This window comes from Platalea leucorodia, assembly GCF_965183815.1.
Source record: "Platalea leucorodia genome assembly, chromosome: 9".
Lineage (NCBI taxonomy): Eukaryota > Metazoa > Chordata > Aves > Pelecaniformes > Threskiornithidae > Platalea > Platalea leucorodia.
In genome coordinates, this window is record NC_138831.1 from 4,652,846 (window position 1) to 4,669,085 (window position 16,240).

The 16,240-nt window shown below is 49.1% G+C and overlaps 1 protein-coding gene across 1 annotated transcript in view; it reads right to left on the reverse strand.

The window, feature by feature from the left end:
- Positions 1–2,991: 2,991 nt before the first annotated feature.
- The window catches only part of GRIP2 (glutamate receptor interacting protein 2), a gene marked incomplete at both ends in the record, with an annotated part of 287,551 nt that continues 274,302 nt past the window's right edge, over positions 2,992–16,240 (reverse strand). Inside the window, 5 exons of the mRNA XM_082321071.1 lie at positions 2,992–3,189; positions 5,681–5,827; positions 7,591–7,827; positions 11,366–11,486; positions 14,453–14,606. Coding sequence (XP_082177197.1) covers positions 2,992–3,189; positions 5,681–5,827; positions 7,591–7,827; positions 11,366–11,486; positions 14,453–14,606 — 857 coding nt within the window. The remainder of the gene's footprint in view (positions 3,190–5,680; positions 5,828–7,590; positions 7,828–11,365; positions 11,487–14,452; positions 14,607–16,240) is intronic.

A 16,240-nucleotide genomic window follows, 5' to 3' on the forward strand; every position in this document is an offset into this window, starting at 1 on the left:
TGTGAAGGGCCTCGTTCTGAAGCCTGCGCCCCAGGAGGGCGGCCAGAGATGGCAGATAAGGCTTGTTTACGTGGCAATGATTCTCCAGGTCTAACCAGGAGCATTTCCATACCATGCCTAGACCTCCAAAAATTCCTGCATTACCCACTTGGCCATGAAGGGTTGCAAAACCCGGCTCACCCTTTCCTTGCCAGTGAGCAGAGATTGCCTGTGGCCTTATCCGGGGAGCATCCCAGCCGGCGCTGCCCATGCTGGAAGCGCAGAGGTCCCCCAACCCCTTTGTAAGAGTGCAGGGAAGAAATCCTCAACGTAGAGACACAAGGAACTATGTTCTGCCTTCGTGGCAGTTGTCTCTTTGGACATCTGGTTTCAGAGGTGGGATGATTTGGCTACCACACTGTGGCTCCCCAAGGCACCCCACTACAGCTGCAGGGTGCTGAGCACTGGACAGGCCACCTCCTGCCAGCATATTGTCCTCCAGCGGTTTTCCTAATCCATCCCCAAGGATTAACCATAGCTTTACAACTGCTGCCACAGCCACGTCATGGCCACCATGCGCTTTGCTGCATCGATGTTTTGTCATGAAGCAGCCAAGGTTTAACGCAACGAGATTTCCAGCGCAGCCAAGTGAAGCTGCAACCGATGCTGTAACCACGTGCACGGTCATCTCCAGCTCTTATCGCCAAGAGCTACAGCAGAAGTGCCTCCATGTCCACAAGGAGGGAAGCGACTGGCCCCCATTCCCGCTGCCAGGCGGTGGCAAGGGACAACCCCAGCCCCACACTGGTAGCCCTACAAGCAGTGGCCCCCCAGCAAAATCCCCTGCGTGCCCTCCCCCTCGTCCTTTGAGGTGTCTCTTAACTGGGGGTCCCCTAGCAAGTTAAACTAGAGCTGGAAGCAGAGTGTGGCCTCACTATCGTCCTCCAGCAGAAAGAGACACAAACCAGAACAAATGCATTTCATTTGCTTTTATTTAATTTAAAAAAAAAAAAATCAAAGTCATTGCAATCCCATTTAAATACAGAGATTTACAAATAGGTCCAAAACAGGACTAAAATATTCTTTGAAATGCTGTACTTTTAAATATTGTGCTTTCATAGATACATAAGAAAATTAGCATATAAAAATACTTTACAAGGAATACACTCTAATATATGGATAAAAATACACATTTAAGTAATGCATTTCATCTTCATATCATTCAAAATGCATAGGAAGGGATACAAGGACCAAGTTTTTCTTCCTCTTTTTTTTTTTTTAAAGCCTTTAATAAAAGTCTTCATTAAAAACCTATGAGAAGCCCCAGGGAGCTTCCACTGCTCATAATATTGCATATAAAAACACTTTCGGCTGCACTGTCAATGCTCCACAGTATCAATTATGGCACATTATCTAGTTGTGGCAGCAATGGTATGGGATATTGCATACTCGAAGAGAAAATGGCTACAAGGACAAATAGCTGGATGGGGCCGGACACGTGTCTTGAAGAAACACCCTGACATGTGGCGCTACAGCGGAGGGACAGGGTCGCAAAGGGGCTCGGGGACGGATGGTGGGGGGACAAGTCCTGGCTCAGCAAAGTGACGAACGTGTGGCGGACACCCATCCGACACCCTACGCGCACCACCGGCACGCAGGTGGTGACGGGGGAACCGAAAGGGTGAGCGGGGAACGGGGGCGGTGGGCGCTGGGGCTGCGGGTCCCCGACCAAGCGAGCTCCTCGTCTCCGCCGTGCCCGAGCCTTCCCGGGGAAAGCAATGCCAGGCTCACGCCACCAGCGGGACACGAACATCATCATAAAGTGCTAATACATGAAACATGGCGGGCAGATGAGGAAACCGATGCAAACATCACAGCCCCTCTTCCCTGCGGGGTTGGGGGCTCTGGGGAGGGAGGGGAGCGACCACGGGGCGTCATGCTTGCGAAGCCACGGAGGGGCCAGCAGCGGGCGAAGGCGGGTGGACCGGGGGCGAGCAGCCGAACCCCCGTGGGCACACACGCCGCCCAGCCCACGCAGGACACAGGACACACAACTTCCAACTAACAAAGGGCTTCTCATGCCACTGCCTGGCGGGAGACAACAAGGTGTTCTTAATTCAAACCATCAGGAACAGCCCTGGGAAGACGGCTGCTATTCTGCTATTTACTTGCGGGCACAGGCCAGGTTTGCAAGCAAGAGATCTCCATAAAGCCCAGGCGAACAAGGTGGCTGGGGATTTGGGCAGGTATTCAAGGCTTTTAGCCATGGGTATGGCCTTCTGCTCTGCAATAACTACTCCAGCGCAGGTAACCACGTTGCTCATGGGACTCGATGGCAAGACAAGGTGCCTCATCCCACCACAGGGCGAGCCAGCCCTGGCAGAAGAGCGTGGACAGGGCTGGCAGGAGGCAGTTGCAAATACCAGTTTTTGAACAAGAATTGCGTCTAGCCACTCTCAAGCACATTTTGAAATGTCTTTTAACCAGGGCTCTCCACAGCCCTGCACCAGGAGTGCAAGGGGCTGCGGAAATCAATTTATCAGGAGTATTTAAAGGATGGAGCCGCGCACAACAGAAAAGGAAAGGCGTTTCAGTCTTGGTGTATGCGATTAACCGAGCAAACAAGAAACATAATAGCACCATGTGTGTTTATAGGATGGCCAAGGCCTTCAGGGTGAGGAGGGTGTCGGAGGCAGGACCTCGCACACCCCGACGGCTGGGGCGCAGGGGGATGCCCTGCCATGGGGGATGGCTGTGGATGCTCCTTCCTCCCGTCGGCAGCTCGTCCCATTGCCGGCGCTGCCCACAGCCCGAGATGCGCATCCAGCTCCAACCTTCCCAGCAATATTTGGCGGCCTACAGGCGACAGCTCAACTGGAGACCCACCTCCCCACTTGCAGGTTATGGTACACAGAGCATTTACAAATACCAGTGCAAAAAACAGGAAAAACACCCCAAATACCGCAACGGCTCAGCAGAGGCCCCAGGCACCGTCTGCTCTGCTCCCGCTGCTCAGAGCGTCTGGATGCTTGTCTTGACCTCGGCGCCACGGGCCACCCGTGCCGGCAGCTCTCCGTTCCCCTCCGGGGGAGCGTTGGCAGCCAGTGCCAAGGGGTTTCGGCTAATCACCAGGTCCAGCTTATCTCCAGCCTCCGAAATCAGGGGAACAGCCAGACAGCAGTCAAAGTCTCTCGTTCGGATGCGGTTTACCTGCCGGGATGGATTTAGGACATGCCATGGGGAGGAACAACAGAAAGACCATGTTTGTTAGTCAGAAAATGCAAGGCTGGTGCTAAACCCACACCTGTGGAAACACACAACTCTTGGGGGTCCCTGATTCCAGGTTCACAGCAGAGGGGGGGGGGGGGGCACCCTTCAGGCTGAGCACATCCTTGCTTAGCTGAGAAATGATGCAATAACTGGTATAGGAAGGGAGGAAAAAAAAGTCTGGATCAGGCATAAGCCCTGACCCTCGGTGTCTGGGGCAGTATTACAAGTACTAAACACTGCAGGGCTCAAAGCCAATTCTCCAGTTCAAGCCTGTAGGAGAAAGGTTGCCATTTTCCATGATTTTTTTGCCATCATGGCTTTTACTGCCGTTAAATCTGTGATGCGTGGTATTCAGCGCCTAGAAAGCAAGTACAGCTCAGACCCTGAGGCTTCTGGCAACCATCTTCCAGCTCAGCCAGCAGTAAATTGAGACTATACTGAAGAGTTTCTGCTTCTCCTCTCTCCATTTAAATCCTTCATTTCAGAGGAGTCTGGATGCATTTCACAAGGGCTCAGAAGGTGGCTGCAAATTCTCTCTGCAGGATTCAGCAGTGAAAGCACTTTTACTGCTGTCTCTTGCAGACCTTCAAGCACGTTTCTAGGCTGGGTCACCTGTGAGAACCACCCCAGCTCTCGTGCCCACAGCTACCAGAGCACCTGGGCTTGGTGCCACAACAGCTCCGGGATGGAGGGGGCTGGCAAACAGCACGGGGAGGGGAAGCAGGGAAGGGAGAAAGGAATTTCCCACCCACCTTTGGAGCAAACATAACCCCTGGGGCCAGGCTTTGCTTCCTTCTCTGGGTAAGGGCTGGATAAGTCCATGCAACCCTTCCATCCAAAACCCTTTCCCAGCATTAATGCATGCCCACGGAGCTGGGCTCTGTGACGGTAGCAGTGTCCCCCTGCCCTAGCTGCTGTCCACACTGTTGACTCCAATACTGCTCCTTACAGTCTAGTAACTAAGGACAATTTCTAGGCCACACGTGGACAAGGAGAGGTAAGCCAGGAGCTTGCTCTGCCTTTGCTCGAAGCCAGCCAGTTCCAGTGCAGAAGTGCCAGTAGTGCAATGCTGTGCTCCAGCTAATCCATCCAGCCGAGAGGCAGAGGGTCTGTTCAGCAGGGACGAGGTGTTTCGCTGGCCTTCAGGCACACCACCATGCCCACGATCGGCAGCACTGTGAAGCATCCTCAGCAACGCATCTCTGTACTTCTTGCCGGGAGTTGCCTGTACCAGGTCTGCAATCCCTCATTCACAACTCCACACGTCAACGCGATGGCAGCGCCCCGTCTTCTTGTAGGTGTAAGCCATGCGACGCAGCACGCGGAAGGGGGTGTCGAAAGTCTCCACGCCGCTCTGTTTAGGATTTCGGGCACACCTCCCAGAGCACTTGGCATTCGCAAAAAGCGACACGTCCAACATTCAACAGAAAGGCAGCCCAGAGCCTAATTAGCCTCTTGTTCATTCTTGCACCATCTTTTATTTGAAGCCGAGAAGGAATAATTGTATAGCAGCCAACTGGCTAGAGACCGTAACAAGCTTAAACAAGGTTCCCCACAGCGCTGCCAGTTCTCCAGTTACCTGATGTACATAATTATTGGCTCTAATCCTACTGCTAACAACCCCCACCTAGAAATCAGTAAAGCTAAATATCTTTCTGAGTGTTTCCAAATATGGTCACAATATCTGCATTTCCAAATGGTGGCAATTTTTCCATTGGGGCTGCATTTTCTCAGTTGCTGTTCGAGTTGCCCCAAAGCCAAAATAGTTGGTTTTCATCCATATAAAGCTCCTCTCCAATCTCCAAAACTCACCGTGCTCTTACTGTCCCTCTGGTAGTCCAATATGCCCAGGTCACATTTATTACAGACACTGCTTTTTACGAGAGTTTTTATTCTGTTTCTGCACCAGCTATTTCAGATCGAGTCTCTTTCAAAGAAAAATATCCATGAAAAACACTTTGCTTGAGGGATGTGTTTCCTAGAAAACTCTTTTAGTTGTCAAAGGCATGCACAGAACTTCACGAACACTGCTTAACTCCACGCGGGGCTTTGCAGGAACACGTTATTGGTCAACACAATCCAGTTCATCCAAAACTCACCCTCTTACATGAAAAGCACTGAGGGTGAGAAGGGGAAGCAACACAGCTTTTTGGTTGTTTTGAGCTGCCCAAGCTCAAAAAGGCCAGTGCCAGGCAGGCTGTGTCCTGGAATAGGTGTAACCTAGGGGTACCACCTGGGGGTACTACCTAGTGATTTCTCACTATAAAACACAGGTCTCACTGGGCGCTTGGTGGCTAAGTGCTCACCTAGTTGGCTAACTATTACCTTTCATTAAAGTTAGTGCTGCCATGGATGGGTCTCACTTCTCTCTTCCTCTCAGCCACTCATTCACTCCGTCCCAGCCTCCAGAACTGCATTTTGCATTTATTACCTGAAGCACTCTGTCATATGGCTTGAGGCCACACTGATCTGCTGGCCCATCCGGACGGACCATATTTACATAGACACCTTTTTCTAACAGGCCATCCGACACACTGAATCCAAAGTCTTCGCTCTCCGGGTCTTTGCGGAGTGTCATCTGGAGGGGCAGAAAGAGAACACGTGTTTTAATGCAGCAGAGGCAGGAGGAGATGTACCGGGTTGGCAGGACAGGAATAGCATAGGTAATGTGTATGGACCTACAGCAATTCTGCTCTGGGTCTCCTGGGCAGATTTTTCTTGGCCTGGGCAGCTAATACAGGTTGAGCCTTATTTAGCAGACACCATCAGCTTAGGTAGAGCGCATGGACAAGTGCTTTGGTGACTGGCACGTAACCAGCCCCACGACAGTCCCTCTCCCTTAGACGTGGAAGGAAACGCAAGCAGCGTAATAGAGACAGCTGCTGTATTTCACCCAAAGAGCAACAAAGCAAGTGTTATTAATGGAGCATCGCCTTCCCTGGCCCAGGTTATGCTGGGCATCCTCTTTGTATGCCAGACCAGCACATGAAAAATCAACATGTTCACGGGGAATTTTCAAGGTAGTGTGTCAAATGTGAAGACAACTCATTTTTAATACATCACTCAGCAGGAACGTCTAAACTTCTCCATATTATTCATGAGTTCTTTTCAGAAAATTCATATCGATACGTGCTGACGTACTGAGGACAAGAAATGGGTACCCTCATCACCCTTCCCTTGAGCACGTCACGCTTTGGCCTCGTCTAAAGGAGGGGTGCACTGCTGGAAGCGTATCTTGCCACAGGGTAACACTGGGAACCAGGGACAACTGATTCCCCAACACCACCAAAATCTCCCTTTGCCTCCATGAACCCCAGTTCATCTCTACCATGAGGCTCTAACTCCATCACCGTGTTCTTGGCTGGGTGAGCTTCACAGACGTGTGGTCCTTGGGAAGAACAGTGCCCAGGATGACGCACAGGAGCAACCCACCTGGCCTCAGCCTCAACCTCATCTCCAAACACAGCCAACACCAGATGCTCCAGCAGAATGAAGAGTCACCCTATAACATGCCTAATTACACAGCTCTCCTCCTTCAGGTATGAAGGAGTTTTATTTAAAGACACATTTGCCATGCCCTGAAGGACAAGAGCAGATCAAACATGAAAAAGTTGTTTTTTCCAGCTACCGTAACTGCCGGTTTCGTTCTAAAGTCACACTAGGAAAGAAAAAGGCAATCAAATTTTTTGAAACCTCTCCAGCTCCCTTCCCTGCTTGCATTCTGCATTAGCAGCTTCTACAGTTAATTTCTACTTCTAATTACCGTTGCCTTGCACCATGCTTAAACTGGCCACATTCAGCTGGGTGCTGAATTCAAACAAGTATCCCATCACTGAAGTCCTACCATTTGCACCCCTTCAGGAAACGCTGGGGGTGGAGTGGAAGGGGAGGGAAAATAAGTTATTTTTAAGTTATTGTAAGTTATTTTTTATAAGAAAAGTGGCCTACTGAATGGAGCACGCCACTGGAAAAGGGTTGATGGGTCTCCACAGAGCCATACTTTGAGCTCTCTTGCCTGTATCTGTAGCACCAATTCATGAACTCCAGAACACAGAGACTTGTAAATCTCATATAATAAAGGGAAAGAGCAAAGCACAAGTTTGAACCCTGCCGAAGCATGGCAGCTAAATGCCATTACTCTTCTGAAGGGGCCCCTTCCTCTTCATCTGACCCTCTGGAAACCTTTGGTGCAGACCTTGGTGGGGGCCATCTTCAACAAGGAACATTTTCTGGGAGTCCCTCTGAACAAAGGAGATTTTCTACAAGGTTGCAAAGCTTCTACAGCTTTAACCATCGAGGCACCTCAGTGCCACAGCCAGAGCAACCCTTGGCAACACAGACCTTGTGAAACTCGAGGGGGGTAGGGGACATGATTTCCTGCATCTCCTTCTCGATCTTCTTCATGTCCAGGTTCCTCTCGTTTTTCTTGGCAGGGGAGCTGCTACCCTCGGTCTGTCCACCATCACAGCTGGAGTTTGCTTTCCTCAATGGGCTCAGTCCTGAGGTGTTGACAGAGTCCAGGAGCAGCTTGCTGCCCTCCAGGCCCAGGTTGTGCACGCTCCCCGTCATGATGGATGCCTGCAGGGCAAGGACACAAAGTCACTCTGCTGAGCCAGCAGCAGGAAGAGATGGACCACACAGCAACAAAAGTGGCACAGATAACAACGGGGGGCACCATTGTTCCCATTAATCAGAAAAGTAAGTACCAAGAAGCTCTTCCAGTTAGCTATAAAAGCCATTTCCAGACCTCAGGAGCCTGCTGCCAGGTCTATCACTGACCCACTGCATGCTCTCCCACCCCAACATGGAGCTTTAATCTCAGAAGGAAGCATTTATGAAGCATCTCCTTATTTTTTGATGACTTCTTCTACACAAACAGGGCCAGGCAGGCCTCATCTTGTGCAGGAACCTTCTTGATAGTCAGGAAGGATGAACACCCGAATCTCAGGGGGCTCCCAGAGGAACCGGTGTCTGCCTGGCTGTCCAGCCTACCCCTGCAAGCTGCAGCTCACCATCAGCATTGCACACTGCTGGTAATGGCCCAGGGAAGTCAATACCTGGAACTCCACTGAGGCCAATTCAGCAGAGAAATTAGGATTTTATCTGTAAGTAAATGGGAGCCATCACTGAGCAAAACTGAGTTAAAAATACGAAATTAAGTAGTATTTAAGCCTGGTCATCCTTGATAGCATCCATTAACAGATGCTCCTAAGTAGATTCTACTCCATTTGGCAACGCTTTTCACTAATGAGATTACATTGATCAAAGCTAACCAAGGAGTCAAGAATCCAGTCTGTGGAACCTCAACTGGCTCCAGGTCAGAGTCCATTTAAATGGCGTAATGAAAACTGTCATTTCAAAGTTCAGGCTCCAAGGGTCTGCAGTCCCATCAAATGTCAAAAGGTAGAAGAAAGAAAAGGAAAGGTAGGGAAGAGATTGTAAAATTCAGCATTGCTAAACGTGGCAAGTCAAAGAGCAATCGCTCCTGTGCACAGAGGAAATACCATCTGACTAAATCTCTAATCAAGGCCCTCCCATAGGCAAATAAAGCGAATTCTGGTGGCAGTATGAAAATGCCAGCACTAGCCACGTTATCCCAAATAGGGATGGATAAAATACAGAAAATCTTTTAGCTTTGCACTTTTCAGGTCTTCACACAAAAATGGCTTAATTAGCTTGAGCCTGGACAAAAACTCAAATACCTGCTACACGCTGGAAGAACGTCGAGTTACCACATACTTGAAACACAGATTAACAAACAGTGGTACAGCCAGCCAGGGTACGTTTGTCCACTGACCTCAGGCAACCTCAGTACCCCCCAGGACACCGTGCCGAGCTGTACCAACACCAGCATTGCAGAGCCAGGGAGGAGAACAGAAAGGTCTGTGCACGTCGTGCTACTGTCCTCCCTCATGTGCTGCAAATACCAAAACTGGCCAGTACCCAACGGCATGCCGCTCCTACAGTATTCAACTCCTTCTCTATCTTCAAGGTATTTAAATACTCTTTGCAGGATCATAAGCAATTTGCTAGGTGCTTTGGGTTAAGTACAAGCAGTAGAAAGGGCAATTCTGGACTCCTCCAGCCTGTGGCTGCCCCACATTATTCTTCCCCATGGCTTGGTTGCCCTCAAAGCAAAGCAGGGACACACACTCCACTAGGCATACTGGAAAAAGCCTGTTTCTACCTATACTGTGTAGTCTCGGAGTGGGTCGCTACTGCCTGTGAATCTGTTTCCAGGCTATTTTGGGTCATTTTGCGTGACTCTCATTCTTTTTCAAGTGGTCAAATTTAAAAAAAAAAAAATAAAAAATTAAAAAATCTATGACTGTCATAAAATCACAGGAGGCCGGGAGCTGGGGCTTAGAAACCTGTGATACAGCAAAAGCCCCAATGAGCACGGCACGTCCCACACCACACCTCAGGAAGGATGGGCACAGGGAGAGGGAGAACAGATCAGGGGTACTTTGGATTTGATACAAGGGGAGTGGAAACCATTCAGACTTCTGCTAAAAACAGAGCACTTTCCTTTTGTCTCCAGAACTTTCTAAAATATTCTAGAAATGTGCTAAATACACCAGAACCCTAGAGGTGCTCCTCTTTTTGTAAAATTTCTTTACATTTTTTAAAGCATATATAACTGTCAAAGCTCCCAAGCCTTAAAACAGCATGAATCTAAAGCCCATGCATCCCTGCACCACAGATCCCTGGAAAAGAAAAAGGATTGGGCAGAAAGATATTTTCTCTGTCCCGGCATTTCACAGTAGCCCAACAAATCCCTTCTTTTACATTTAGATGCCAGCCATTATGCAGAAGAGAAACATCTATGCATCATTTCAGAGGGGTGCTTTTTCTTAAGTAGGCAACAACAGTTCAGAAAGGTTGATAGTGGCTGCCTAAACTCAGTTCTAAATACATTCAGGTCCAGGAGATAAGTTATCAAGGGAAGAAGTTTTAGTTTGTAGGGGCTGAAGGGGGCTTGGTTTTTGTGGGGGTTGTTCTTTTTTTTTTTTAAGTCAGTATTTTCTTAAGCAGTTAAGACAATAAATACACCGTTTCGTGCTTCAGCACAATAAATTTGAGATTTCCTCCCCCACTTACAGTTGCTAAGGATCAAAGAGGAAAAAACAATTAGTAAGTCCCTTGCCACCAATATTTTCACACATAGACCAAAACAGGACTTTCCTTTTCCAGCTCCAGTTCTTCAGAAGTTGCCTTTTCTCTCTGAAGCCTAAGCTATACGCAATTGCGCATAAAAGCAGTCCCACTGGGGGTGATGGAGGGCACGACCCAGCGAGCTCCTTCCAGAAGGCAGGGGGAGAGAGGAGTTCGTGGGGTCCCTCTCCTCCTTTTGGGCTGCGGGAGCTGAGTCGGGGAGGGGAGCAGGACGGGACCCATCCCGCCGGGCAGGTTTGCTTCCTGCTGCTCAACAGTCTCAGGGGAGGCTTTTATTTGCATCCCACAGCTTAGAAATCCAGGCTCCCCATCCTATAACCAGACACAATAACATGACCTCCAAAGCATTTTGGATTAAAAAAAAAAAAAAAAAAGAGAAAGTGGTTTGTGAAGAGAGGAAACACCTTTATTTCTGCAGGAAGCAATTTCTCAGATTTTTCCATGGGGAAGGCTGGCTGAAAAGCTTCCAATTACCCATTTCACTGAAACAGTTTCCGGCGGAGTGACAGCTGAATGCAAAATATATGTTGGGCCTGTCTATATTTGAAGTAAGCCAAGACTTCCGTCCCAAAGGGGTTTTTAGGGGCTCCTTTTGCTTGGCTTTTAAGTGCTTTGGACAGACAATATCTTTCCAAGCAGAGGGTTTACCATTTGATAGAGAAGGTTTGCCAACAGTCTTGTGAAGATTGTTGGCCAGCAACAGTTTGCAAAAAGAGCATGGAGTTCCTGGTGAGTAAGTCATTGGCTCACAGAAAAAGCGCACGCAAGCAACTGTCTAATGAGACATAGTTATCCATTAGCACAAACACTGACATCGATTAAACTCGAGCCCTTCTTCACACCACTGGCAGCATAGGGATGCTACGGGCAATTAACAGATCTAACATTTACAGCAAGAGCAAAACAGTCAGATCAGCAGCAAATTCGGGAAGTAATTTACCTCAATCTCCCTCAAAAGTTCAGACTGGCCGCATGTTTCCAAATCCTCCAATGCTTCTCCAAAAACACGCCAAAAACTATCCTCGTGAGTGGTCTCAAGGCCATTTTGGCGGTTGGGGTATCTGTTGTAACGTAGGAACCAAACATTGTCAGCACTCTTCTGCAGCGGGATGAAAGCCGCGAGGCTACAGCAAGTGTCTCACCAGTAAAAGCAGAGACTTGAAGAGTCTTCATATACAAAAGCAAACAATATGAACTTTTCAGACAGAGTCCGAATACGAGACCTCCATGCATTTCCTAACGGGGCAAGTGTCTTTCAAAGGAAGAATTAAGTTGGTGTAGTAATGTCAAAGTTCAAAGGGTAAATTAAAAAGTGCCTGTAGGAAGATTGTAGGTTTAGGAAGACGTTTTGGTGAAATAGAGGAGTGAAAGAAAAAAGGATGCGTTATGGGTAAACCAGGAGCCTCAGAGACTGTTAGTACAAAGGCTGATGGGATAGAGCTCAGATCTGAGACACAGAACACCTGAGAAGAGAGAGAAAAACACAGAGGGTAACAGACATGGTGAGAAAATGATAAATACATTAGGTCTCTATGAGAGTAAATAATGCAGAGATGTATATAAAAATGATTGCCCTGGGCCGGACAAGCAAACACACACTACAGCCAGCAATATTGACAGTGTCATGTATAACCCATACAAACCAAGTTTCATTTGCTTTGGGATGGCCAGGGAACTGAGCTGTTACTTTCGGGAGGTCTCTTTTTTTTGCTATACAACAGTCATGGTGCTTACAGCTGTGTAAAGATGGCCACCAGTTCTATCTACAACAGAGAATAAGGACAGAGAGAATCTCTCTCGAGCTGGTACAAACACACATTAAGGTGATCACCGTGTGCCTCTTGCTGGGCGTTCTGCAATTTCCCACCTTGGCAGTTTCAGCATCTCTTATCTCTGACCACAAGCCAGGTTCAATTCTCGGACTTCTAAAGCAAATAGCAATTAAACATGCTGAAGTCCTCTGAACAAGCCAGAGAAGTAGGTGACACAGGACACTGCTTACTGAACACCAGGCTCTGTGTAAAACTCAGACCGTTAATGCTCAGTTTAACAGAAGCCTCTTGGAGGAAACTCTCCACGGTGTTAAATCAAGGTCACGATAAACCCACTAACGTGTCATGGGGAGAGACCCTAAGGGGACAGTGACATTAGAGCAGCCCTAATGCATCTTCTACGCATCTTATTAGGAGCTGCACGGCCAAGACTCCACCTCTGCAACGTCTGGCAGCATCTCTCATGGCTTAATGGTCCTCAGCATCGCAGACGGGAAGGGACGCTCATCCACCAGAGCCACTTAGCAAAGTCAAAACATTTTACTTGAGTACAAGTCAAAGAGAGGTTGGCCTCCATTAAATGCATAATGACCCCTTGGGCTATTAATAGAGCTTTTTCCAGATCTCTATTAACTGCAAAGTCTTTAGGACACGCTTTGCTTTTCATCCATTTGTTTAAATAGGAGTCTGTAGCAGGCATAAACTCACACACACACATGCTTTTGCTCCTTGTGGGATCGTGGCCTGCCTGGAGAGAGCAGTATCTGACATGGCTTATTGTATTTTAAATTTACCCCCTACCTTTCATCAGCTTTTAAAGGACACTAGCCTTTACACCAGGCAGAAAGGTCAAAAAAACACCCAGCAAGACTTTATAAAAACAAACCAAAATTTCCCCCCAAAAGGAATTTTCAATTCTTTCCCCTTACTCATTTCCTTCCTTTGCTCCCAGGTTCCCAAAGAGGCAAAAAGTCCCTTCCAGTTACCAGTTTCTTGCCTCTCAGACCAGCAATATAACAAACACATCCAGGACGCGGATGAATCAGTACAGGCTCTCGCACTACTGGGTCAGCAGGTTTTTCCAGGTTAAAGGCAGCCGGGTTTAAAGACATTTTGTTTTTCTCCCTAATAAAAAGGGCTCAGCGGCATGAACCGTTTCACTTGCACTTTGACATCAGGGCTCGGAGCCCTCGTTAGGGACACGCGGGGCTTCGAGCGCTCAGATTTGCTAACTTCAGCTGTCGGCAGCCTCGCTGGGAGGGCCACGAGGGATCAATGACCTCTGCGAGCCGGCTCTCACTGAGAGGCAAAACAAGAACAAAGTCTCCGCCGCTGCCAGCCTTCCTGCCAGTTTGATCATCTTTAAATAGGTGGAAATGGCCATGAGATGTTCTAAGGGTTTTGTTTGGACAAACAAAAGTTAAGGAAAAAAGGAAAAAAAAAGAACCGACAGTAACAACACGACACACACAACTATGGGGACTCTGGAGGATGTCGAGGGGAGGGTTAGTTACGAAGCAACGAGGCTTTTCCACCGTGTGTGGCTCAGCGAGGGGCAGCCTCTGGCCAGGGCAGATCCAGAAGGATTTTCACCCAAAGCGAGGGGCAGCTGCAGCCTCCTCCACGAGCTCAGGAGGTGTTGCAGGGTTTCTCGCACGCTGGCCGAGCCAGGGGATTAATTTGACCATGCTCACTCAGCGTGGCTTTGACTGTGGTGCTGGAAGAGCCAAAGTGCGATGGAGAGAGATGTCCAGCCACAGCTTTGGGAGATTTTAACTTGGACATGCAACCTCATACTGGTCCTTCAAGAGCGTTGGTTGGCCTTTTTGGCCTCGTGGCATCAAGCTCTTGTGAAGCTGCATCCTCACTCAGAAGTGTCTGGCCAACACAAGAGGGGACAGCCCTGCCCATGCCTATTTATCACACCTAAACTATGAAAATACCGCGGCCTTTACATGGCAGGAGTATGAGATGTGGTAAGAACCTGTGGTCCATGCAGCTGAGACCATCCTAACTCCAGACACAAATGTCACCTGGCCACAGCAGAGGTGCCATAGACTGACACCCGGGGTAACCTGGCAATGTGGAGGTGGTTCAACAGAGCAGATCACCACCCCAGCACCCCTCCTCACAGCTGCTCCATGCCGAGCTGGGGACATCACTGGCCACTCCATCACATCCCCATGCTCTCTTGTCTGTGCAGCGACACCCACATTTGCAGATGCACCTCCCTGCCTCCTCTCACCCCTTCGTACCTGCTGGGCTTGTCCCAGTCGTCTTCACTGAAGCTTCCATCCATGTAGGGGTAGTTTTTCCTGGGGTCCCCCGGAGGGGTGCTGCTCTTTTGCCTGCTGTGTCTCCATTCGTGTGGATGGAGGGCTATGCCCGCAGCCTGAGGTATGTACGTACCTAGGGAAGGCAAGAGGGGGTGGAGAGAGAGAGGGTAATACCTGGTCAGAAAACTCAAATGGAGTTAAGTCATGCTGAGCCAGGAGAGCCTCCTTCCCCAAGACCCAAACCTGAGGCCATCTGGATTGCATACCGCTTCCATTTCAGTCGTCCAAAAGGAGTTGTTCTTCCCATCTCTTCTTGCTTTAACCAAAGCAGCTTCTGAGGATCTTGTCATAAGGTACCCCATTTCTCCCTTACTCCCCCCTTCTAAGAAGCTTTGTAGTGTGGGTCCAGGATCCACAAACCTAGGGCTACACATACCCACAGATGCAGATCCTACCCTCAGCCAGCTCCAACTTTAGTCAATGGCTCCTGTTTCCACACTGAAGCCAACAGAAATTGTGCTGCTGAAAACAGAAAATTGTGCTGTTTAAATACAGTGAGTCCTTCAAAGGGTAAAGAGAAGATGCTGCCAAGCCTCCCTCAGCGTGCCCAATCCCATTCATTTTGAAGGATTTGGAAGCCTGATTTCTATTAGGGAAAAAATGTCTTCGTATAGATTCTCAACTGTCTTTGGGACTTAATGGATAGCACAAAAAAACTTAATAGGACAGCAGCAAAGAAATTTCATCCAGAGCAGCCTGATGCAACAGCCTCCCTTCAAGAAGTGTGATGGTGCTGAGGGTATGTGGTGGTGGTCGCCAGCTCCAGTGCGCCCAGCACTGGGAAACGAGGAAGAGCCAGGCCTGATCCCGAGAGCTGCCAGCCAGTTCCCACAGGAGGCAGAGCCCTTCCATGCCTTCGGGATCAGCTGGTGCAGGTACAGAAAACTGCTTCAGGGACATGTGCGTGAAAGGCAAGGAACAGGAGGAAAAACTCTGCTGGCTTGAAAGAAGGGGAAGCTCATCTCTATCACATTTGATAGGAGATCAATATGGACTGCTGGGATGAAATCAGACAAGTTTCGCTATTTCTGCCCCCAAGGACTCCCTTGTACTGTGGTGTCTTACTCCGGAGATGCAAATCCAACACTACCAAGTCACAAGATCCCCAGGTCTCATGAGGACCTGCCTGGACAGAAACCTTCCAAAACAGAGCATTCCTCAGCAGTGTCAGTGCCATCTGCAGTGGAAATAAATCTCCTGAGTCCCCTGCCCACCTCCTGCTGCCCATTCAACATTTCAGAGAAATCCTCTCAGCCTTTCCAAGAAACATCGCACAGTTCCATCACACACTGTGCCAAGCAAACAGGAAGAAGTAACAGAGAAACACATACTTAAGAGTGACTTGACCTCCCAAACAGCTAAGAGCACTGGAAATACCCAAAGACAACACCAGCTCTTTCTTTGAAAATGCCAAGGCCTGTTATTTCACTTAGCTGAGTGTTTCCTCTGTGTGTTTTTAAAGGTTAGACTGCTCTGGAGAGAGCCCCAGAAAAGTGCTTGCCAACATCTTACAGCAGTCTGGAGCGCTCGCTGCCTGCCGGAGCAGAACAAGGTCCCTGGATGCAGGTCCTGCAGCGGGTGGGCAGCAGGCTTGGGCTGGGCGCAGGGGGCCCCGGACCACAGGGGTATGTGTGCAGAGCTGTCACTTGGGTGCCACCAGTTTCACCTCCTCCTTCCAGGGAGGCGGGCTGGATCCCTGGGATTCAG